The following is a 23,557-nucleotide window of genomic DNA, read 5'->3' on the forward strand; positions in this document are numbered from 1 at the left end:
CATAGAAAATCAGCATAACTTGAACCAGGTTACAGTGAGGCTAAGTTCTTTTCTCAAGAAATTCTTGACCTTGACCTATGAAACCACAACCACTTACACAAGGTCTTTTTGACTAACACAGGCTTTTCAATCATTATGATGTCATGGATTTTTTTTTTTTTTTTTTTTTGGCAGTCTGGTGAAACCTATAGACCTCTTTCAAATAGCATTATAAAGGAAATTAATTATGTGGACATAGTAATCAAAATATCACACAGCTGATAAATGTCAGAGGGAGGGTTTGAATAAATGTCTTCATAACTCTAAATCCTTCTTATAAGCCTTTAACCATTATGCCTCTCATTTTTGGGTAGTTACCTCAGGAAAATAGTGAATTTTTAATATCCATGATGTGCAAAGAATTGATACAAATTTATAAGATCAAGTCCATTCCCCAATAGAAAAGTGATCAGTTTTCAGAACAACAACAAAAAGAAATCCAAGTGAGCGATAACCATATTTTTAAATACCCCAATTCACTAATGACAGCAGAAATGAAAAAGAAATTGTAAGTTTCACTTCATGTCCGAAATTTCAAGCTGGCAGAGACCTTAGAGATCATCAAGCCCAACCTGTTCAAGCCCAGATAAATGGAATGAGTTGCTTTGGGTTGTCTTGATGAGGCGAGCCTGCAGTTTAACCACTATCTCACACTGTTTTTCTGAGATTGGGAAGGATGAAAAAAGATGAAAACGGTAGATATTAGCAACACTGTGAAAAGACAACTAGGTTCCACCATGTTTAGTGTTATGAATTAAGAGTTCTGGAACTAATTAACAATCCTGGAAAATCTGGAGTTATATTAAAAAAATCAATAGACTATAAATACCCATTGACTCAGCCATAATATTAGTAGGCATATAACCCAAAAAAGTCAAAAACAGAAAGGTCTGGTTCATACAAAAATAGTCATGTCAACATAAAATTTTTTTTTTGATAGAACTTGAGAGGAAACCACTGTGCCCAATGGTTAGGAAGTGACTAAACAAATTTGGGCAGATCATAGTATCGTAGATTTAGTGTTGCAAACAACTCAGAAATCAATGAAATCAACCCCCTCATTTTATAGAGGACAAAACCAGGGTTATGGGATTTGCTCAGTTCCACAGCTAGTAAATGGCAGAGCCATTCCAACCCATGTCCTTGGAGGGTACTACCCTGCCTCCTGTGCATGAATGTCATGAAATAGTTCCCTGCCATAAGAAATGAGAGTACATTGCACATACTGTCAGACATTGTCAATGTGTTGCTTATCTTTGCCAAGTTGCTTTTTCCCTTTTTCATGCATTTTCCTTATAATGGATCATATAAAGGATAACTCATATAAAGACATATATTTGGAAATGAAACTGCTATAAGAAAAAAAAATTCATTGATTAGTATAAAAAACTCTTTCTTCCTCAAAGCCACTCATTTCTTTCTTTACGGAAAGAGTTTCATATCTACTATGAGTTCCATGGTCTTTATACTCTTTTTTTTTTTTCTTTTAATGACCCTTCAATTTCTTGACACAAATGAAGACTATTCCTTGCTCCTTTAAATTTTTTCCCCTCTTTTCGTGAACTACTCTTATTCTTTGAAGATATACTTCTTTCTGGCAAGTAACTGATTCCAATTAGAGTGTTCCTCCAATTCTTTCACTTTCTCTAAGAAAGGGTTCAATCTTCATTAAACACACACACATAGACACACACACACAAGTAATCATTGAGAACTTAGCAGGAACTCAAAAAAATGTGTAGCATAGGTTCTATGGGTCTCTGGAATGCCTTGTCATACCAGGTAAAGTATGAAGATAGCTCTGGCAACTGTAATAGTAATTGTTCCTCCTTCATTCTCAGAGGTCCAGTGACATTATGAGGGTGATATCTTGACTTGCCAGTGAATTGGATTTTAAGCGAGGGAGAGTCATTCACCTCACTATCTCCTTCAGAGCCATGGAAGTCCAGTGCTCAGTCAAAAGTTAAGACAACTGGCAATGCAAATATAGATGAAGCTCCCATTGTAGGAAATTTTCTACCAATGAGCCAGGTAGGCACCATGAATCAAAACAGCAAAGCTTTTAATGAGGAAAAACCAGAAAAACAATAATAATATTAATTAGTATTTATATAGTGCTTTAAGATTTTTTAAAGGGTTTGACCCAGCAGTGTTTCTGCTGGGCCTATATTCCAGGCAGATCTTAAAGAGGAGAAAGGAACCCATATGTGCAAAAATGTTTGTGGCAGCCCTTTTTGTAGGGGCAAGAAACTGGAAACTGAGTGGATGCCCATCAATTGGAGAATGAATAAATTATGGTATATGAATGTTATGAAATATTATTGTTCTGTGAGAAACGACCAACAGGATGATTTCAGAGAGGCTTGGAGGGACTTATGTGAACTAATGCTAAGTGAAATCAACAGAACCAAGAGATCATTATACACAGCAACAACATGACTATATGATAATCAATTCTGATGGATGTGCCTCTCTTCAACAATGAAATGATTCAAACCAACTGTTCAGTGATGGAGAGAGCCATCTACACCCAGAGAGAGGACCGTGGGAACTGAGTGTGAATCACAACATAGGATTTTCACTCGGTCTGTTGCTCTTTGCTTGCATTTTGTTTTCTTTCTCAGGTTGTTTTTTTTTCCTTTCTTGATCCGATTTTTCTTGTGCAGCAAGATAACTGTATCAATATGTATACATATATTGGATTTAACATATATTTTAACATATTTAACATGTATTGGACTACTTGACATCTAGGGGAGCCGGTGGGAGAAAGGAGGGGAAAATTTGGAATAGAAGGTTTTACAAGGGTCAGTGTTGAAAAATTACCCATGAAATATTACTTCTGTATCCTTACAACAACCCTGTGGGATAGGTGATACTATAATATCCATTTTGCAGACGTGGAAAATAAGGTGGAAAGAGTTTAATGAGTGGCCAAAAATACTAGATCTGATAAGAATTTAAACTTAGGACTTCCTGACCCCAAAGGCACCTCCATTGTGGTGCCTATAACTATTAAGGGAATAACAAATCATAAGGCTCTCCATCCTACTCCATGTATCACAGGATACGTTCTCTCACTCCAGTGGGAAAGAGAACACTTTCAGCTAACCTTGCCCTCCTGGGGCTATCCTGGAGTTTTTGTTCTTCCTTTTCCAAGGCCCAGCTGTTGGGGCATTCGCCTCCCTTCCCACTCTCCCTCTCTGCCTGAGAAGCGGCTGTTCCGATGCCATTCCCCGATGTTCCTCTGACCCCCTGCTGCCACCTGCTGGAATCATCCAGCTCCATTGGCTTCTTTGTATCAACCCTTACCAATCAGCCCTAGTTAAGATGTTAAGGCAATCGTGCTCACAACACACTACTTCAAGCATACAAAAGGGCCTTCGTGTATTGCCAAACTTTGTAAAAACAAGACAAAACAGAACAGCCCTCAACCTCGGGCGGAAATCTCCGAGCCCTCCTTTCTCTGTGGGCTGAATAAGCCTTTTTCATTCCTTTATGACGCCAGCAGTTAGTGTGAGCCAAGAAAATCACCGTGAGGGAGGCTTCCACGGAACTCCGGAAAGGAGGACGAGGTGGGTGACCTTGCACAGCCCTCCCTCGGTTCAGTTCGCTTGCATGTCCTCGCCCCGCTGAGAACCGGGACAAACCACACCTTTTGCAGATCCTCCTTGCTTCGCACCCAGTTCACTGAGAGTTTCCTGACTGAATCTCTCGCCACTGAACTCTGCACCCAAAGTCATTTTCTTTAAGCGTAGACCTGGTCTTGCGATCCCCTTCTCAGTCATCTCAAACAGCTCCCTCTAGGATCAGATAGAAAGTCCTTTATTAGGCTGGACCTGGTGCCAGCCTGTCCTTGTCCCTGGATGTCGCACTCCCCTCTCTCTCTCATCCGACCAATCTTTGCTCTTCGAACGCGACCCTTTCCCATCCTTTTGCCTCTGCCCTGGCCATCCCGTCCCTGGAATATACGCCCCCTTTCTTTCATTTTGGGAAGCCCCTCCCTTCCCCGGCACCAGGTTTTCTGATCCTCCTCCTCGTCCCTCCTCCCCGCCACTGCTAGAGTGCTCCCTCCCAGACTGACTTTGCGTTTGCTGGACGCGTTTTCGTCAGCCTGTCCTCCCTATTGGAAAGTGAGCTCCTTGGGGAAGGGATCATTTTTTCCCTTTTGGTCCCACCCACGGCCCGGGGCGCACAGTAGGCACTTTAAACATGCTTGTTAATTGGAGTAACCGCTTGTAGGGGACTTGGCCCCTTGCCCAGTTACTGGGGGCCTGGAACACTGGGCGTAGATTCGTGAATGTTCCTAATTTTAATAATATTCAACTTTGAATCCTGGAATCGCGCGGAACAAAGAGCGCATCTTCACGCTTCGAGAAAATCACCGCCCAGCGAGGCCGTGCCCTGCGTCTGCCGCCAGAGGGCGTAGCTCGTGCTAGGAGGGACCCATAACTCGCTCGGAGGGGGGTGTCCGTCTCTCTCAGGCTTCTCTTTAATCTGGGCCACAAAACCTGTTCTCCCGCCCCCGTCTCTTCGCGTAGAGACTCTCTTAGCCAATAGCAGCTGCGCTTCAAGTCCAGCCCCCAACCCAGCCCTGCGCGTGCGCACCAGGCTCTGTTGTTCGGGCGGCTCGCAAAAGCTCTCCGTGCGCAAGCGCCCCAGCCTGCTTAGCGCGCGTCGCTCCGGCCGCTAGGGGGCGGAGCTTCGGGGTAGCTTCCCCGCTCCGGTTGCTGGGGTAACGGGCCCGGCTGCCCGGAAACAGATTAAAGGACTTGGAGCCGAAGGCGGAAGTGGTCGCGGCGCGAGCTGGGGGAGAATGGCGGCGGGGGCGGCGGCGGCGGCGGGGGCGGCTGCCGGGGGAGGCCGGTGCCCCGAGGTACCGTCCGCCTCCTTCCTCACGGCGCTACTGTCCCTGCTCGTGTCCGCGCCCCGACTCCTGCTGCCGCCCCCGCCGCCGCCGCCCGGGGAACCGGAGGTGCCGCTGCCCCCCTCGGGCTTAGCCCTGCGGCCTGCGGCCTTGCGGCGAGACTGGGAAGGTGAGAGAGCCGTCGCCCCTGGCCGGGCTCCGGGCCCCGGGAGGATCCGGGCCCCCTCCCCCCCTCCCGCACCCCGCCCTACCTCCGAGCTCCGCCCCTCCCCCACCCGCCGCTGCAGCGCGCCCCTCCCCCCCGCGCTTCCTCCCCCCTTCCCTCCCCCAGCGTTAGCACACCCGCTCATCCACGACCACGCCCCTCCCCCATCCCACCACCTGCCCGTCTTCACCCCGAAACACTCCGTCTTTGTCCTCCTCGCATCGGTTTTAAGCCCCTCTCTTTGGCCCTGGCCGCCCACGCCCCCCTGTCACTCATTTGATTCATTCCCTGCCGCATCCCCGCCCCTCCCCCTCTCCTCCCTCATCCCGTACCCTCCCTCCTGCCCTTGTCCCTCCAATCCTGCCTGTCTCCCCCAGGAAGCCCCTCTCCTTCCTGCCTCCCGGGAGAGCATCACTGCCCCCCCCCCATTCTCTTGCCCATCCTCAGCTCTGAAAGGACCTTCATCCTCCCTTCCTGCCCAGGTACCTGTTCCCACTCCGCACCAGAGGTAGGCGGTACCCCTCACCTACCCACCTACCGGTGCGAGGCGCGGCCGCGGCCGCTGCCCTTCCCTTTACAATGCACACCTTCCACTGGGGAGAGGAGAGGAGAGTTTTGGCTGGAAGACAATCCCCGGGGCCGGAGGTTGTTGGAAGGAGTAAAAACGTAGAGAATCTGGGGATTCTCGGTGGGTGTTAAGCTCCTACCCTGACAGAGGCCTTTTGAGAAGCACGTCATTTGCCGTTCCTTCTCCACATAAATCCTTGTCCCGGCAAGGCCGGTCAGCGGACCAGAGACTCCGGAAAGACGTGTAGCAGCTCCGTTTTATCATTCATAAATCTTCTTGCTCATTTTTTTTCTTCCTTAAACCGCTGCTTTGTGAGGAGAGGTCCGCTTAACCTCGGCTGAGGAGAAGGGATTAAGTGCCTTATGCTTTGGGTGTACAGCCTGAAGCAGTCATAACTAACTAAACCCCCCGCCCCCGGGAGCTAGGTCAGCATCAGAACCTTAGGGGGAAAAAGATGGCCAAGCACCAGATGCAGAGCTCCCTCTGCTAGAAGCGTGCTCTGGCTTATTTGAGGCAGTTGAGGGGCTTAGGAAAGAAAGACGGGCAGAGTCCAGGAGCCTTAGCCCTGGTCTGGCCCTGCCCTCAGGCCTGCCCACACTTGGACCGACTAGTTTGGGATCCTCATTATCCTCCTGGCCCAAGGAGCTTCCTGGGTGGGCTGTCACCTGGCTCACCCACTTCCAGATAGCCCCGCCCTTGTCTTCCTAAACCGATCGCCTTCTCAGTTTACAGGCTGATAACCTACATTCTGGTCTATGAGCATCCCCTCTCCTTGCTCTCTGGTCTCGTCATCATCTGGCGCTTTGCTGGCAGCTTTGAGAAGAGTGTGGGCACTGTGCGCCACAGTTTCTTCACCTTGGTCTTCGCTTTCTTTTCTGCCCTTCTCTTCGTCCTGCTGGAAACCCTCTGGGCTCTGGCTGGCTTTGGAGGAGTAGAAGACCCCAGGGGATTTACTCCCGTGGCTTTTGCCATGTTGGGTGTCAGCTCCATCCGAACTAGAATGAGAAGAACTTTATTCTTTGGGGTCCCCGTTTCGGCCTCAGTGATACCCTGGCTCCTGTTATTTGCCTCCTGGTTTATTCCCCAAACCTCTTTCCTCAGCAACATCTGTGGACTCTTCATTGGCTTTATTTGTATCCTTATAAAAGAGGGTCTTAATGAAAAGTGGGAAACGCCAGTCTTGGTAGATCGGGCAGTATAGCAGATAAAGCCATGGATCCTGAGAGAAGGGGCTGGATTCATTGATTGACACTGGTTGGAAATCCTGTAGCTTCCCCCCTGAAAAATCGCAATATAGCCACCTTCCTTCCCGCTTTATAGGGAATTGATGAAGGGGGCTCATTTTAAAGAGGAAAAATGTGAGGCAGATCTGAGGGAGAGCCTTTTAGAGGTTTTTAAGGAAATTCTTCCCTGTATCACCCCTTAAATACCAGCTATCATTCGAGGCACTGAAGATAGACAAGAATGAAACTATTCCAATCTCAAGGAAGTTCTGTTTTATTGAGAGACAACATGAGTCCAAATAGTAGCTAACTACCATTGGACAGAGGCATCAGGAAAGACATTTTGGTGAAGGCAGTGCTTGAGATTTTCAGGAAGGGAACCCAGTGAGTAAGGAGGACATTCCCGGGATAGGGGACAGCCCGTGCAAAGATTTAGAGACAGGAGAGAGAATGTACCTGTGGATGGCAGGAACCCAGTTGGACTGGACATAGAGTGTGTTTGCAATCAGTCTCCAAAAGTCTCGAGTCAGAGTGTCTTGGGCCTTGAAGGCCAACCAAGAGTTTGCATTTAGCCCTAGAGGCAGCAGGAAATCAGTGGATCAGGTTCAGACCTGTACTCCAAGCTGATCCCTTTGGCAGGTCAGTCAGCTAGCATTTATAAAGTGCCTACTGTGTGGCAGGCATCTGCTGAGCATGGGGGTAAAACACATGTCTATAAACCAGGTAAGAGTAACGGAGCCACTGGAGTTAATTGATTGGAGCTGAAAGGATGCGAGAAAACTTGCACCGTATCAAAATGGGATTATCAGTGATGTAGAGGATGGATCAGAGCAGGAACAGGCTTGAGGCAGAGACCAGCAAGCAGACTGTTGCAGTATTAGGGAATTGGGAGTCCTTGACAGGGTTGGGGCAGCCTCTAAAGAGAAAAGGTGGCCTATTTGAGAAATGTGACAGCCCTTGATAACTGAATAGATAATGAGGTCAGTGGGAGAGGGAGCAGCAGAAGACTGCATTTGGGTTCAAGAGTGAGTGTCCAAGAGGGTGTTGGTGATTTCAACAGTAATCAGAAGATGGGAGAGGGGAAGGTTTGAGGAGAAAAGCATCAAGTTCAGTTTTGGGCAGTGTTGAGTTTAAGATGTCTATTTTACACCCAGTCTTCGCAGTTAGTGATCTAAAACTAGATGTCAGGAGAGTAACATCCAGTTGGATCCAGATTTGAGAATTATCAGCATAGAAGTAATTGTCAAATCTATGGAAGATTGATCAATGAAATAGGTTCGAGGAAGAAGGAAAAAGGGCCCATAAGAAAGCCCTGGGAATTCTCCAGGTTAATGGGTGTGACTTAGACAGGAGAGGGGAATCAGGAAGGAGTGGTGCCATAGAAACCCAGAAAGAAGAGTGTCAAGAAAAAAGATAACTGACCATCTCAGAGATCATAGAGCAGGGGTGAAGAATACCATTTGGTCTGGCCCTGCCAAGACAGGTACAACCACCTCCCACTGCTTGAGTTCTATAAATTGACGATTTTGTGTGACCTGCAAATGATGTAATAAATATCCAAATGGCTCTTGGCAGAAAAAAGCTTCAGAGAAAAGGCCATTGGATTTGATTAAGAGATTGTCAGATCTCTTAATAAAAAAAATCTCTTAAAAATAAAATAAAAACTTTGGGAAGAATAGCAATGAGGAATAGTAGAAAGAGGTTAATGAGATCAGAAGCCGTAGAGTTACAAAGAGAATGAGAAGAAAGGAAGTGAAGGCACCTATTGTAGATGGCCTTTGCAAAGAATTTAGCTGCAAAAAGGAGAGAAATAATGGGGACGGGTGAACCAAATGCAGATTTTTCAAGGATAGGGAAAATTGAGCATACTTGTAGGCAGGGAAGCAATCAGTAGACAAGGAGTACTGGAGAGTAGACATTATGGAAAGGGCAATTTACTGGAGAAGACTGAATAGATTGGGATTGCTTGCCTTGACAAGGGGAAGTTCCCCTTGGGGACATCTGAGGAGACATGAGAGATGTGAGGTGAAAAGAATGGGAGAAGAGAGAACCATGGAGGTTTGAGAAAGGGTGAAAGGATTTCAAAAAATACTCTAATGGGGAAAGTACTGAAGTGAGTAGGGAGGTGTAAAAGGATTGCCTTAACCAAATTATGTGACATCAGTGTTGGTGGACCATTAGCACAGATTTGTCAGTTTCTCTAGCTTGAGTTACATGTAGACATGTGGAGAGAAGTCAAAGCCAAGAGTAGCCTTGAGGACTGAGTTCTACGGGGACCACAGAGTTGAGAGGAACGAGCATAGGGTTTGCAGTTGAGAGGGAAAAGTAGAATAATGCAATTAGATAAAGGAATTTCAGAGCCCGTGAACAAGAATGTGAACATTTATGGATGCGGTTTGCCATCTCTGTCAGCTGGTAGTAAGCTGAAGGAGTGGGTCATGGGAAATGAGTTCTGATTGATTTGGAAAGTTAGGATATTTGAGGGAGTATTTGAAGTCCCTAGGATGAGGGGTATAAATTGCAAAGGGAGAGACTTTATTATCCCAGGGAAACTGTTTAGGAACTGTTCAGATAATCCAAGTGACAGGTGATGAGTAGCCTAAATTGGGGTACTGGTGATGGGATTGGAAATAAAAGGAAAGAAAATTAGAGTTAGATGGATGTGGTTGGAAAGAAGACAATTGAAGATGACACTGAGATTTCAAAGCTGGGGGACTGGAAGGATGGTAGAATAAAACAAATTAAGAAAGTTCAAATGAGTTCTGTTTTGGACATAGGGAGTTTGAGCTTCTTCTGGAACATGCGGTTTGATGGGTTTATTAGGTAGGTGGCTTTGCAGAGCTGGCTGCTTAGATCTGAGAGTCTTTTCTAGGGAGAAGATAATTGAATCCTTGGGAGCTGATGAAATGACAGAGTAGGTCAAGAGAGAAGAGGAGTCAGAACAAAGCCTTCCTCCACACCTACAAGTAACTGCTGAGATCCAAGTGATGATCCAGAAAAGGAGAAAGAAGAAGTGGCCAGACAGGAAGAACCTAGATGCCTCAGACCTCGGAGGAGCTTGTCCGAGAGACAGAGGAGAGTCAGCAGAGTAGAAGCCGCACAGGGGGCAGAAAATGCAAAAATAATTTTTAAACAATTTCAATACAGTAAACAGTAAGTGCTTAGAATTTAGAAATTATGAGTAGAGACTATTTTCTTCGATAATGAATGTATTAATATTTGTCATTATAAGTTAATAAGAAATATTTAGCAAGTCTGTTTACTCCTTGCATACCATTTTAACAGTCAGATGTCATGGGATTTTACAGTGGTGCTGAGAAAGAAGGCTTCACACAAAATGTAAATGCCATAAAATCATTTTACTTTTACTCGTACTTAGTATTTGATTTCTTTTAAGGCAACATAGGATGCTAAGATAGACGTCTAGCTTTTAAAGTCTGGAAGGTCTCACTCAGCTCAAGTCCTATTTTCTCCCACAAGTTAGCTCTGTGACCCTCCACAAAATAACTTCTCAATACCCCAGGCAGTTCTCTAAGACCATAAATTACAGAACAATGACAGACCTGCTTTGATAGAAGGTCTTTGCTAGCTGAGAGTTCCCTAAATTGGAAGTGTCTGCAACTTTCTAGAGGACTTATTTTCCCATTACTCTCTCCCCTCACTCCCTATCAGATCAAAAAGTAATTGGGATATTTAACAAGTAAAAAAAAATGCAGTTAAGGAGGGGAGGGAAAACAAGAGCTGAGAAAAGCACTGGTTTGGGGAAGGAAGAGATCCTTGGTGACCTTCGCTAAAGCAATTTGAACTGAGTAAAAGGTGGGAGCAAAATTTCAAGCCTTCTGGGAGCAAATGAGAGAAAAAATAATAAGCAACAAGTATAAATTGCTTTTTCCAAAAATTTGGCTGAGTAGGAAAAGGAGGTGGCAGACCAAAAGAAGATTTTTGAAGGATGGAGGAGAAGAGTGTATTTATAGGTTTCAAGGATAGAGGAAGTGATAAGCAAGAGAAAGATTATGGGGACATTCCGCCAGAGAAAATGAGATGAGATCTTCCTATGAACTTATTTTTTCCAAGGCCTTTCCCCACACTGGACTTCTTCAGAGCTTATTATATGCATAGTCAAGGACAGAGTATGCACTGCCAGTTCCTTTTTTCTTTCTAGGAAGTCTCTTAGCAGGACAACTTGGCCAGATCTCCCCTATTCCTCTCTTTTAGGCTCTAGATGTTCCAGGTGCCCTGAGGGAAACCTGACTGAACTAACCAAATGATGTTCAGGTCATTTATTCCTGATCTTTAATTTTCCTCTTTAAAAGAAGGACTGGTTAGGAAAAGGATCTCCATGGAGGCCAGCTGTTCTCCAAGGGTGCTGTGGGAATCCCTCGAGGTCCCAGAATCAGTTATTTTCGTCATCATATTGAGATGCTCAGCCATGAAAGTTGCAGAGAAGTTACCAGCCTGATCTTCTGGAAGCACTCCATCTCAGGTCTAGGCCCTGTCTGGAGGATTTGGGAGAGAGAAATGGCATTCAGAGAGACTTGAGAAGGGAAAAACCAGGGAAAGCACATTTCTAGCTGTAGAAATGGAAAAGAGAGAGCAGGTGCAAGCCTCAGAAATTGTGCAGGTGGGAAGGTCAAGGCAAGTGCCAGAGACTGTGAGCTGTGTGATTTGGCAAGAGGGGCTAAGAAGAAGGGAAACAGAAGCCTGGAAGCCCTTTGGGAAGGCCTAACACTGAACCTTTAGGCACTATTTCCTAGGTAATTGGAAAGAGCTGATGCATATTAGTGAGTAATTAGAATCGTTGGAAAGTTTATTCTCTATCAGCAAAACATTTTAAAAATACACATGGTAGCTGGCAGCAGCATCTTGCTGACCAGGTGGGAGTTCAGAGCAGCACCTCCCTGGTCAGCATCCAGAGGAGGTTCTAGTACATTCTGGAATGGTTCAAGACTGTTTGAAGATAGAAGAGTTTGGGGGCAGCTAGATGGCGAAGTGGATAGAGTGCTGGCCCTGGAGTCAGGAGGACCTGAGTTAAAATCCAGCCTCAGACACTTAACACTTCCTGGCTGTGTGACCCTGGGCAAGTCACTTAACCCCAATTGCCTCAGCCAAAAAAAAAAAATTAAAAAGAAGCGTTTCAGGGCCCTTTGGAAAGCAGTGGATACTTCCCTGTTCCACCTTTGTTCCCATAAAAAGTGATTCTTTCACCTAACGGCTTCATGGTATGATCTGGTGAGGGACCCAGCCACGTTGGTGGACAATTGTGAGCCACACTGAGTAGGGTTGTTGGAGAGCCTTGCTCCATCCTGTGTCAGCTCTTAGGCCAGTTACTATTGAGAGGAGACATTGCTTATGAGTCAGGAGTCATAGCACTTTGTAAGCCAAGCTGTCCAAAGATCTGTAATCGCATTGTGTGCCATGGAGATCATTGGACAAACATGGTAAATGAGTCTTAAAGGCGTGCCTGAGGCGCCAGGGATGGCGAGAATTGGGTGACATCTGAACTCCTGGCTTGGCTTAGCCCTTGATCTGCTTTTTCAGTAAACTTGAAAACCCGGAATCAGTGAGTCCTGGGCTGGGGAGCATTTTAGAGCCGCCACGAGGTGCTTCCATTGTTCTTAACCTGCTGCTTCAGATGGTCTTGGTTACTGCTCATGCCTTGATCTCTCCGAATCGGTTGCCCTGAAACTAGATCACAAGTTCCCCTTCAGTCTGTTGAGGCGGGCCACGGTGCTCAACTATGTTTCAGGATCTTCACTTGAAAGAAGAGCTATCCAGACCAGGAAGTAAGTACCTGACCTTCCCTTGCTTTTCCTAGAGGGACTGCTGGAGTCACAGCTTTCCTGAGTGTGGTAGGCTGGGACCTCTGGCTAGGGGAGGGGAAATGGATGGAGAATCGGGGCCCAGCCCTGGGATCGGATCTTTGGAAACCTGGGCAAAGATGTCTTAGTCTTGGATGAGTTTCATGAAATTATCTGGAATGAAAAGGGGGGAATTCAGAAGTGCTTGAGTGTGATCCGAAACAAATGTTGGGGTGGACAAAGCAGGAGAAGGCCAGTGTGAGGTTTGGGATGTGTCTGTCTGCCTCCGAAGCTGCCTCCAGCCCCTCCAGCCCCCTGGGCTGGCTGAGGAGGAGAACCAACAGGAGTGGGTTTCAAAGGCAGGTGAGTTGCTTAGCAATGCGGACACCAAGGAGTGGGGACAAGGTACACAATGATTTCCCAACTGCTTCCTTCCCTGTTTGGATCCTCTCTAGACTGGAATATGTAGAGACTGTTTTTTCTGTCTCTTCCCTAGCAACAACCCTTTTTTCATATCCTACCAAAAGAGCCAAATGGGTGCCCATTGTAAGCCCACCATTATGAGCCACCGGGGGGCACATGGCCCACTAGTGGACCTTGGACTCTGAGGCCCTGGCCGAGGTCGGGACGCCTCATTCCCCAATGGGCTTTGGCAGCTCCTCGAGCCCTTTCCTGGCTGTGAACCATGAGACCATCTCCCTCTGGGGGCTGGGGAGGAGAAGAAAAACAGAGCAGACTTGTCCATTTTACTTCTGGTTCCTAACTCTAGGAATGGCCCTGGAGGGAAGAGACCATAAAAATGGCCAGCTTCATTTAGGTTTGTAGCTGAATTTTTGTACCTGCTGTTCCTTTTCCCACAACCGGAAACTCTGGCTGCACATGAGTAGGTTGAGCCTCCGAATGGCCTCAGATTCTATTTTCGACTCTCAGAAGGTATTGGGGCTCGTCAGCTTAGTCATGGACCCGCTAGCTCCCCCGCAGATTCATGGGATCTTGAGGAAGTCATTTTCTTCTCTGGGCCTCTCTCCCCTTATGGAGACCACCTGTTCTCTACATTTGGCAATGAGTAGTCACTAAAACTGACTATAACTGTTTTCAGCAAACCATTATATAGACATAGATATATTTATGTATATCTGTGCCTATATATTTACATAAAAAGCCCTTGGGTACTGGCATATATATATGTAATGTATGTATGTATATGTGTATGTGTGTATTAAGCCCAGATATATATACTAGTACCGAAGGGTTTTTTCCCCTTTTCTTTTTGGAGCTGTTTGTACTTATCAATGTCAAATGTAATGACTACTTCTTTCTCTTGGCCCATTTTAGGATTAATCCAGTCCCAGGATCCTACCCTACACAGAATTATCACTCTTACCCCATGCCGACCCTCCAGGTCATTCAGATGCAGCAACATGACAACAGCCAGAGATTGGCATCCTGGCCAAACAATGAACCTAGGAGCCCACCTGCCCCACCTCCCTACCACCCAGCTTCTGGCCAGTTTTATGTGCAGAACCCCTTCGGCTTTGCTCCTGCCTCCTCTAACTTCTACCCCGCTGTCTCCTGCCCTTCCCAGGGGAGCTGCCCGCCACAGCCTCCAGTCTGCCAAGGGCCAGGGCAGCCGACCCTGGGCGACAGCGCAATCTCAGCGCCCACGGAGGGGTCAAGGGTCCAGAGGCAATGACGGACTCTCGAGGAGAGCAGCCTCGACTCACCACGTCTGAGTCCTTGCCCTTTCCACAAGGAGACTTCGTGGGTCAAGCCACCACAGCAACCTGTCCCTTCTGGGCTGAAACTCCTGTGTGGCCACTGGCTGCTTCTCGTTAGCTTTCCTCTTTGATGTTTTGTGTAATAGCCCGTGTGTGTGTGTGTGTGTGTATGTGTGTACTTTGCCCTTCATTCCCCAGATCACCACACCATGTTCTCCCAACCTCTTCTGGCCTAGAGCTAATGAACTAGGTCAACATAAATTTTATAGTAAAGCATGATCCCTGGGAGTTTGGACCAATGTACTGTGTTAATTATTTTTTATTAAAAATGTAAAGCTCCAACACACAAGTACGTGACACTTGCTTTGTTTTTTAGTTGAGAAGAGGGCTGGGACACTGAGCTCCGTCCAGTGGGCACAGCCTGTTTTGAAAGGACTTGGAGAGTGGAGGCTGCTGTGGGCGGGACTGGCATCCATACCAATACTGCACCAGGATCAGTAAAGGCCACAACCCTAAAAAGGCAATGAATGGTTCTTGGTTTGCTCAAGGCTTTGCTAACTGCAGTTTTATCTTCAGGGAAAGACTTGAGGATAGCAAAGATCTGTGTAGGGTACTTTCTTTTGATTAATTCAGACTTGTCTTATTGACATTTTTCTCTAGGGAGCAGTTCTTCCAGGGTTGGAGGGGAGAGAGGGGAGAGAGACAAAACTACAAACTTAAAAGGGTTGAAATTAGGCAGTGGAGGCTGATAACTGAGACACCTGCCAAAGGAGAAGAGGAGCTTCCATCCCCATCTTGCTGCGGGTTTTATCCTCCTGGTCTACCAGGACATGTGAAAGAGGCCCTCTGGGTGGACCTCTGACTCAAGCCTGATGAGCTGAGATGGTTCCTGGTCATCCCCATCTGCGTTCCTTCATGGGCTGATGGCTGTATTGATAGAGATGATGTGGAGAGCAGCCATGATGGGGAGAAGAAACCAGTCTCCCTGAATCTGGCTCAGCATGGAGACTTTATGGATCTAGTTGTGTATGGGGCTACTTCCTCCTTCCTTCCTCCTTCCTAGGGCTCTAAGGAAAGGCCCGAGCCCTGCCAAGGAATGACTCTCCAAAGAAATATTAGTGGGGCTTGTGGGTGGGTTAGGGGTCCCTAGAGAAACAGATTGACCTGTTTCTCTAGGGAACAGATTGACCCATTCTAGGGGGGGAAAGCATCCTATGAAAGAGAGGTTGTCTGACACGGGTCCCCTTCTCACCCTTAATACCCCATGACCAAGAGTGATGCCGGTTTAGGAGTGCAGGAAAAGGTTGAACTCAGGAACAAGAAAGTACTTTAACTCGAGTGAAAAGAGTGAATTTTTTTCTCCTTTATTGTATTGATGCTTTTTAAACCACATTATGTGCTTATTTGCCCCCAGGAGAACCTTCCCTTGTAACAAATAATTAGAATGAAGCAACTCAACCCTTTGGCCCCTTGTGAAATTTCTGCTCCTTCTCTCTACTGAGGGACGCTTTCCCAGCCAGCACCAGTCCCTGACTTGGATCCCAGTTCTGAAGCTTTTCAGCATTGGTTTCCTTGACTTTACTGTGGACATGACATCCTTCTCCTGGTTTTGCTTGCTTGAAAATCTAACCAAACTTCTCCAGATTTCTCAGATTAATTCGGATGCAATGTTCTATCACATTTGTATACCAAATTTACTCTGTCTTTGGGCAATCAACCCTACTTTCTTCTCCTCTCCTTTGCCAGGGCCGGGTGCTCACTGAATGAATCCGGAGGGGAAATGGATGCTGATATATTTCTGTGTGCCTACTATGTGCCAGACACTGTGTCTTTGGCTACCTGGAAATAGAAGTCTAGTGTGGTTTCAAATTTTCCAAAACAGGCCAGTTCACATAGTTCTCCCAACAGTGCATGGCTATTCCTGTTTCCCACAGACCACCCCGTGTTTACCATTTTTGTCTTCAATTGACCAATGGGAGTTTTCAAAAACTGTTCAGGTAGGAATGACCTTGATCACATTACTAATATACCTTCCCATCATCTCCCTTCCCAGTCCTCCCAACCCTTCCTATTGTTTCAGAATCACTTTTGAGAGCTGAAGTGTCTGATCTCATCTCTGCTGTTGATTTTTTTGGAAAAGCAGATTCACAGAAAATGGGAGGAGGGAGAATGATCCCTTTTTTCCCATTTTTGGAAGTCTGCTATCTTTGTTTAAGATCTGAATGTCCTGACATGTTTGTGTTTGTGGCCGATGCTTGGCCAGCCCAATTTGAGGAAGTTGACCGCCTGGACCAATCCGGGTTAAAGGTAGGAAGAGGTTCTGCTCAGCCAGCCCTGGTGTTTAGCAGAGTGGGTCACACTCCATCCAGCCTGGTAGAGAATAAAACAACCTGTTCTTAATAATACAAGTCTGAAAGCACTGAGCAAATGGGCAAGACGGCCATAAATGCCCTAGACAATGGAGGGCTGCTCCCATCTGGCTCTGGGGCTTTGGGCTACTTCCAAATGAGTTCAGTGACTTGTGGCGGGAGGCTATTGCTATATTTTTTTCTGGCTTTGGCATCATCTGGAGACTAGCCTTTGGGCCTTCCTCCTGTCAAGACAGGAGCCATCGACTTGTGTCCTTTATTAATAAAGTGCCAGGCACTGTCTCCCTAAAGGCCCCCCTCAAACCAGGGGCTCCCTGAGAGCGGGACTGTAGAACCTGTGGCTTAAAGAGCAGGTTCTGGAGTAAGGAGAAGTGATCTCCCCAGTTCTTTTCCCTTCCACTATTTCAGATCTGCAAGGAATTACCAAGAGGCGCCAGTCAGAGAGAGAGGCAGGGCTCAGGAGCTTCTGGGGGGGGGGGGTTAAAGAAAAAAGATGGAAGGTGGGTCAAAGTAGTGGGGAACAGGCCCGGGACATTGTGGTGGTGGTGAGCATTATGGACACAGGGGCAAGGATGCCAGACCTTGGCCAAGGCTTGGAAGGAAGATGTAGGAGCTTGGGGTGCAGTCCCAGAGGACCGCAGCTTTCCCTCACCCCCCGGTCTCTAGGTCAGAAGGACTTTAAGGGACCCTGAGATCCTCTTGGGAAACACAAGCGTCTTCCTGGGGCCTGGCCACCTGGCCAGTGACCACTCCTCTGCTTTGACGGTTCCTTTGGCCCTTGAATCTCCAGGGCATTGAGGACCCAATTCCTGGGTTTCTAAGTTCCCTGTATCATTAGAGTCCAAGCCGGATTGTAGGATGGGTGGAATATTAGTCCTAAAGCCCAAAGTTAGACCTTGATACAATCCCTGGCACATAGTAGGCCCTTAATGTTTGTAGCCTGCCTGATCCTTCAGGAAGGCCTCTGATTTTCACACTCCTAGGCCTGCTTAGCTTAGCCCTCATGGCCCGTGCCCGATAGCAGAAAATCACAGCTTGGTCTGGTCCATCGAGCCCCACCCCCTTATTCCACAGAATAGGAAACTGAGGCTCAGAAACAAAACTACTTCACCAAGGTCATCCAGTAAATAGTAGAGTCTGGGTCCCACCACTGGGCCAGTGCACAGGCTGTCAAACTCCTAGCATATCCTTGTTCCACAGCTCTGGCTTGATGGACAGCACATGTGAATGGCAAAAGTCCAGGGAGCGCAGGGGCACCGAGGCCGCTGTTGGGGACAGGGTCTGGCTCTCCTGTGATCCTGCTGTCTGCAGGGGGCAAGGGGCTGCTGGTCCAGCTCCAGAGACAGCTGCCTGCTCTCTCTTTCTAGGCTCAGGACTCCTTAGGGACAGAGGTGCTGTTGGCACTTTGGAGAATGCTAAATCCTTCCATAATGGCAGGAAACTCTGAAAGAAACCACAGGACTTTGGTCAAGGAGAAAGGCTGGGGAAAGTGATCTGAGGTCTATACCCCGGAGTCCAAGGTGGGGAGCTGAAGATCTCCGTTCTTTCCCCCCACTCTCATGCCCTGTTATTCTCTGAGGGAGCTCTCTGAGGAACATGAGTAACGGGGGGACTGAGCCAGCAGCTCTGATTCTGAGACCCCATCTCCCAAACCTACCACAGACACCAGAGCCCCACTCCCAATGCTGAACCCTCATTTCCAAATACTGACCTTTCATACTAAAGGTCAGGGACATCAGATTCATATCCACAAGGCCACAAAAGGCCCAAAGGTCTCCTTTTCCACATTAATGGCTCTAAGACTAGCCACCTTCCCCCTTACATTAACATCCCCCACTTTGAGCCCCGCTGTGCTCCTTACCTAGGAAATACCTGAGTAGGGTGATGAGGACGGTCACCAACAGCAGCAGACAGGCCCCACTCAGGACCTCCAAGAACCAGCAGCAGCATCTGCAGCTAGGAGTGGACCTTGTGGCCTAAAAACATAAAGCCTCATCAGGGGACAATCCTCAAGGGATGAAAATCCACTGAATTTTCCACAGCCCGCCAACTGAACTGCCTTTTGGTCTCTTTACTTGTCCCTCTAAACTATTCTACTGTGCTCAAAAGGGAAAGGGGAGGGAAAAGAAAAAGGAAAGGAAGGGAAAAGAAGGGCAAGAAAAAGGAGGAAGAAGAAGGGGAAGGAAGAGGAAAAAGAAGAGAAGGAAAAGGGAGGAAAGGGAAAGGAAGGGAAGGAAAGTGAATGAAAGGGAAAGAAAAAAGGAGGAAAGGAAAAGGAAGAAAAAAGGAAGGGAAAAGGGGAAAGGAAAGGAATCAGTGTCTCTCTGTGATCTATATATAGATGACTCAATCTACATATCCAGACTTCATCTTTCTCCTGAACCTCAATCCTGTATCACCAACTGTCTATTGGGTATTTAGATCCCTTTTATTGGGTTCCTTATATATATTGGGTGTTGGAATCCTAGTGTCAACTCAACTTGAAACAAGGTGAAAACTCAAGGCTGATGTCAGAATCCTGGTGTTAATAGAATTGATACAGTGCTTATTGGCTCACACCTTAGAGCGAATCCTTACAAGGTGATAAGTTGCTAATACTGATGGAAACAATGTTTGTGTTCATACCTTTAGAGAGCTCATAAGTATCTAAGTACTCAATGGAGTTCACACGTTTGGAAGAGTTCAGGGTTTACAAAGATTGGGTCCCATAGATGTCTCAAACTCCACATGTCCAACATTAGAAAATCTCCACCAACATCCCACTGTCCTCCAAACTCCCACATTTCTTGTGAGGGCCTCACCACCGTTCCAGTCTCTCAAATTCACAAGCTCGGAATCATTGTGGACTTTTCCTTCTTTCTCATCCTCCATCCTCAGATCCCAATGATCACTTCCACCCCCACATCCCTCCAATCTCTCCTGCCTCCCACCCTCATTCAGGTCCTCTTCATCTCCTGCCTGGACTGAGAGCTTGCTAATTGGTCTCCCTGCCCCCTTCCCTTCCAGTTCATCTAAAATAGTCTCTCTAAAGCACAACCGTGTCCCTCCTCTGCCCGAGAATCTACTGTGGCAATCTCCAGGAAAAGCACAATGCCTAGCCATTCTCGAGCCAGTTAACCTTTCCAGATTTAGTTTATCGCAGTCCCCTTCGTAAGCGTCGCCATCCAGCACAATGGCCTTCCTGTTCCCCACCCTTGGCTTTCCACATCCCACCTCCATGATGGCTCAGGCCATCAATGTGCTTTTCGGTGCCCCATCTTTCTTTAGCCTCCCCCACTCGCCATTTTTCGTGCTCATCAGTACCAGCTCCTCCAGGAAGCCTATCCAGACCCCACAGCTGCTCTCTCCCTTCTGAACCTCACGTGGCTCCCTGGTCTGTGGGCAGGCCGGGTCGCCCCAGAGAAGGCAAGCCCGGAGCCAGGGAGTTTGGGCTCCTTCCATGCACAGCGCCTGGCCCGAGTGCCTGGCACAGGGTGTGATTGTGGAATGATCTCTTTGGTCCCTGCTTGTGGTGGCTTGTACCATCCTGCCCAGCCAAGGAGAAGCCTTCCATCTTGTGGGGAAATATCCCTCGCTTCCCCCACCTTGTGATCTTGCTTATTTTAGCTGGTGTGTCACCTGTCGATCAATAGAATCCTTCTGTATTTGGTGCAGGTGCTCTTGAATGACTGGACATTTAATCCTATAAAAACAGGGCCCTAGAAGGGGAAGGGATCTCAGATCTGAGAGCCGTTTTCTTAGAGGGAACTGTGACCTTTTAATTATTCAGTGCCATCGGTTCAGAGCTCGGCCACATTTTATTGGAGCCGGTATAATTCTGATCCCCGTCTCTCACCCCAACTTTCTCTATCTAAGAACTGGAACAGATCAATAATACTGTTCCCAGGAAGCAACTGTCCTGTTGCTTGCCATCCCCATGACTTCCCCATCCCAAACACCCGGTCCCCGGCACAGATGTGTGTGTGGATGTATGGTGCATGCATAAATACATGTATCCAATACATGTGCCTATGTGTGCTCGTGCGTGTGTGTGTTGTGTAACATATGCTCCCTTTTACACACTGTCTCTGAAGCAAGTCTTGTATTTATACGTAGCCTGTAGCCAGAACTTATTACATTTTTTTTCATTCATTCATTCATTCATTTATTCTAATGCTCCTTGTAGCCTTAACCTGGTGGTGATGGAGAAAAAGGCCTTGAGGAAAGGCTGCCCAGACAAGCCAGGGAGGCAGCCTTGGCACTTGCTGAGTTTGAATCACATGGCCCGTGCCCAGGGAAATGTGCAGGAGGCGGGGGAAGATCTAGGAAGAGAGCCCTGGGAGAGATGAGGCCACCGGAGACCCCTTAAGTCCTGAGACCAAGCAAGCAAGGCTAGGGAGTCAGGGGGCCAGAGGCTGAGCCTTGGAGGGGGTCCTTGGTACTCAGCTAGAAGAAGGAGCCATGAAGACGGGAGGGAAGAGTCACCAAACATCAGAACCTTTGACACCATCTAGGCCAGAGAAGGGAAGGCCTTCCTCAGTGTCACACAGGGAGGCAGAATAAGAAGATGGCCTAGGTCTCCTGACCATAAAGAGCCAAGACCTCTGGGATCTCTGTGCGTGGAGGGAGGGACAGTCTTGGACCTAGTGGGGGTGGGAGGGCTCACTGAACCCTAATGGCCCTTAATGCTAGAAACCCACAAGTAGGAAGAAGGGGAAAGACCCCGGTCACAATGAGCATTTCCTGGTCCAGAATCTCCTCATCAGGGAGGGTCAGGGGAATTCTAGGGGGAGTAGGGAAGGGGAGTCCATAGTTCCAGGAGCATTGTGGCTTAGAGAAAGCTCTCAGGGTGAAGAAAATCACCAGTCCTGGAGGTAAGAAGGGGCAGAGCTCTTGGTTGGAGTAGGAAAGGCAAGCTCTCAAGCCTAAAGCCCGGCACGGTCCATGGCTCTTACTGAATCAGGACATTTTGTGGAAGGAGCCATATTCGCGTTGTCTCACACAGCAGAGGAACAGCATCAAGCCCCCAGTCAGGGCTCCCCCGCCCACGGCCATTTGAACCCTTAGCCACAGCCCCCCCCTGCACGGACTGGGAGACTGTCAGGTACCCACAGAGCATCTCGGGGCCCTGACTGGGACGGGGGTCACCATGACATGGAGCAAGGGTAACAGAGGGTGAGGGGTCTGGGGATGGAGGAGTTCCCAAGACCCTCCGAGTGCTCCAGCCAGTGGGGAGGGTTCTCTCAGCGAGGAAACTTGGCCGTTGTTACTCAGCCACTCAGTGACAAAGAACAGGTTCCTTTCCTGAGCCTGAAATGCAGGTATAAAGGTTAATCCGGCTTTCTCTGAGAACCCGGGGGGTAGAAGTGACTGACATGTGACTGGCCTGTCACTCCCCGTTTCTTTACAAAATCTGGAGCATTCCTGCGGTTCTCCGTCATTAGCTAAAGCTCTTGATCCTTCTATTTATTTGTTGTTCCCAAGACTCTGGTGTGGCTCCTTTTCACTTAGAGTACATGTGTACACACGCAAACACACACATGCACGTGACGCCACGGAGACCTGCAAGCTGGAGGCAGAGGGAGCCAGAACTCCCTGTCTCTAGGAGAGCAGGCCTGACTCCTGACTCCCGGAAGATGCCCTTTCCCTGCTGTTACCCCCATTCCTCTTTGAGTTGTCAGTCACCGGTCATGGTTCTCCGCCCCATCCCACAGCCCCGGTCTCAGTCTTGTTGCAGAGTCTCCATCAGTGCCAGACTCTGACAGCAGGTACCTCTGAGACTCTGTCCTGGGCCCTCTTTCCCTCCTCTCTCACTGAATCTCATCCACTCTTGGGTGCAGCTGCATCTCTGTGCTGGTCTCTCCTGAGCCAATCACATCCCCGACTATATTTTGGTTGTCCTTTAAACTGGATGTCCAGGGTGTGTCCCAAACTCCCCGGAGCCCCAGCAGAACTCAGCGCCTTCCTCCGTCCCCCGAACCCTCCCCTGTCTCTTCCCGACTTCCCTCTTCCTGTGCAGGGAACCTCCAGATTTCCAGTCACTCCGGCTCCCAAACTTGAAGCGCTTCACTCTTGATTTTTCCTTCCCACTCGCTCCTTTGCCAGACTGTCCTTTCTACCCTCCTGACATTTGTCGACAAGGCCCTTCCTCTGCCCTCACACAGCCATCCCCCTGATTCAGACCTTCAGCCCCTGTCAGACTGTCACCCTGCCCCAAGTCTCTCCCCTCCCAGTCATCCCCTAGACACCTGCCAGAGTGATTTTCCTAAGTGCAGGCCTGCCAGCGGCACTCCCCTCCTTAACAAACCCCAGTGGCTCCCTATTACCTCCAGAATCACGGATGAAGTGCTTTGTTTGGGTGTTTCAAGTTCTCACAACTCTCCTTTTCCTACATTTCCAGTATTTTCCTCAAAGGCCTCTTTAATCCACCTCCCACTGGAGTGTTCCTCCTCACCTCTGACCCTCGGCTCCTTCCTTCCAAGTCTCCCTTTCTCCAGGAGGCTTTCCTTGGGCCTCTAGCTACTGAGGGCCTTCTCCGGAGACATTACCTCCCATCTGCTTTGTGTGTCTCTGAATGTACAGTGAAATTTGTCTCCTCCCAATAGAATGCGAGCTCCTTGAGGCAAGGATTGCGTTTGCCTTCCAGAGCTTCCCTAGTATTTAGCCCAGTGCCTGGCGCATAGTAGGATGCTGGATTGACCCCGGAAGCAATTTGGTCTATGGGAAGGGGAGATCTGAAATCAGAGGATCCCTGTCTGAATTCCCACCCTGTGACCCTCTGAGCCGCCCAG

The 23,557-nt window shown here is 48.0% G+C and overlaps 1 protein-coding gene across 4 annotated transcripts; it reads left to right on the plus strand.

The window, feature by feature from the left end:
• Positions 1 to 4,838: 4,838 nt before the first annotated feature.
• RHBDD2 (rhomboid domain containing 2) lies at positions 4,839 to 14,767 on the plus strand. Of its 4 annotated transcripts, XM_031967973.1 has the most exons (6): positions 4,839 to 5,075; positions 5,489 to 5,593; positions 6,405 to 6,812; positions 12,535 to 12,685; positions 13,470 to 13,517; positions 14,286 to 14,366. In XM_031967973.1, the coding sequence occupies exons 1-5, from the start codon at positions 4,856 to 4,858 to the stop codon at positions 13,495 to 13,497; spliced, it is 912 nt and encodes a 303-aa protein (XP_031823833.1). In that variant the 5' UTR covers positions 4,839 to 4,855; the 3' UTR covers positions 13,498 to 13,517; positions 14,286 to 14,366. The 4 variants fall into 4 exon arrangements, with proteins under 4 accessions (XP_031823833.1, XP_031823830.1, XP_031823832.1 ...); XM_031967970.1 differs by lacking the exon at positions 13,470 to 13,517 and having other exon boundaries at positions 14,036 to 14,767; XM_031967972.1 differs by lacking the exon at positions 13,470 to 13,517 and having other exon boundaries at positions 14,286 to 14,767.
• The last annotated feature ends 8,790 nt before the right edge of the window (positions 14,768 to 23,557 follow it).

The sequence above is a fragment of the Sarcophilus harrisii genome, chromosome 4, assembly GCF_902635505.1.
Source record: "Sarcophilus harrisii chromosome 4, mSarHar1.11, whole genome shotgun sequence".
Classification (NCBI taxonomy): Eukaryota; Metazoa; Chordata; class Mammalia; order Dasyuromorphia; family Dasyuridae; genus Sarcophilus; species Sarcophilus harrisii.

Excerpts from the sequence above, each read along its gene's own strand:
- RHBDD2 (XM_031967970.1), top strand. The coding sequence starts at position 4,856 with ATGGCGGCGGGGGCGGCGGCGGCGGCGGGGGCGGCTGCCGGGGGAGGC. Across the intron at positions 5,594-6,404 it reads CATCCTCCCTTCCTGCCCAG|TTTACAGGCTGATAACCTAC; the intron begins GTACCTGTTCCC and ends TCGCCTTCTCAG. Across the intron at positions 6,813-12,534 it reads ACTCTTCATTGGCTTTATTT|ATGGTCTTGGTTACTGCTCA; the intron begins GTATCCTTATAA and ends CTGCTGCTTCAG.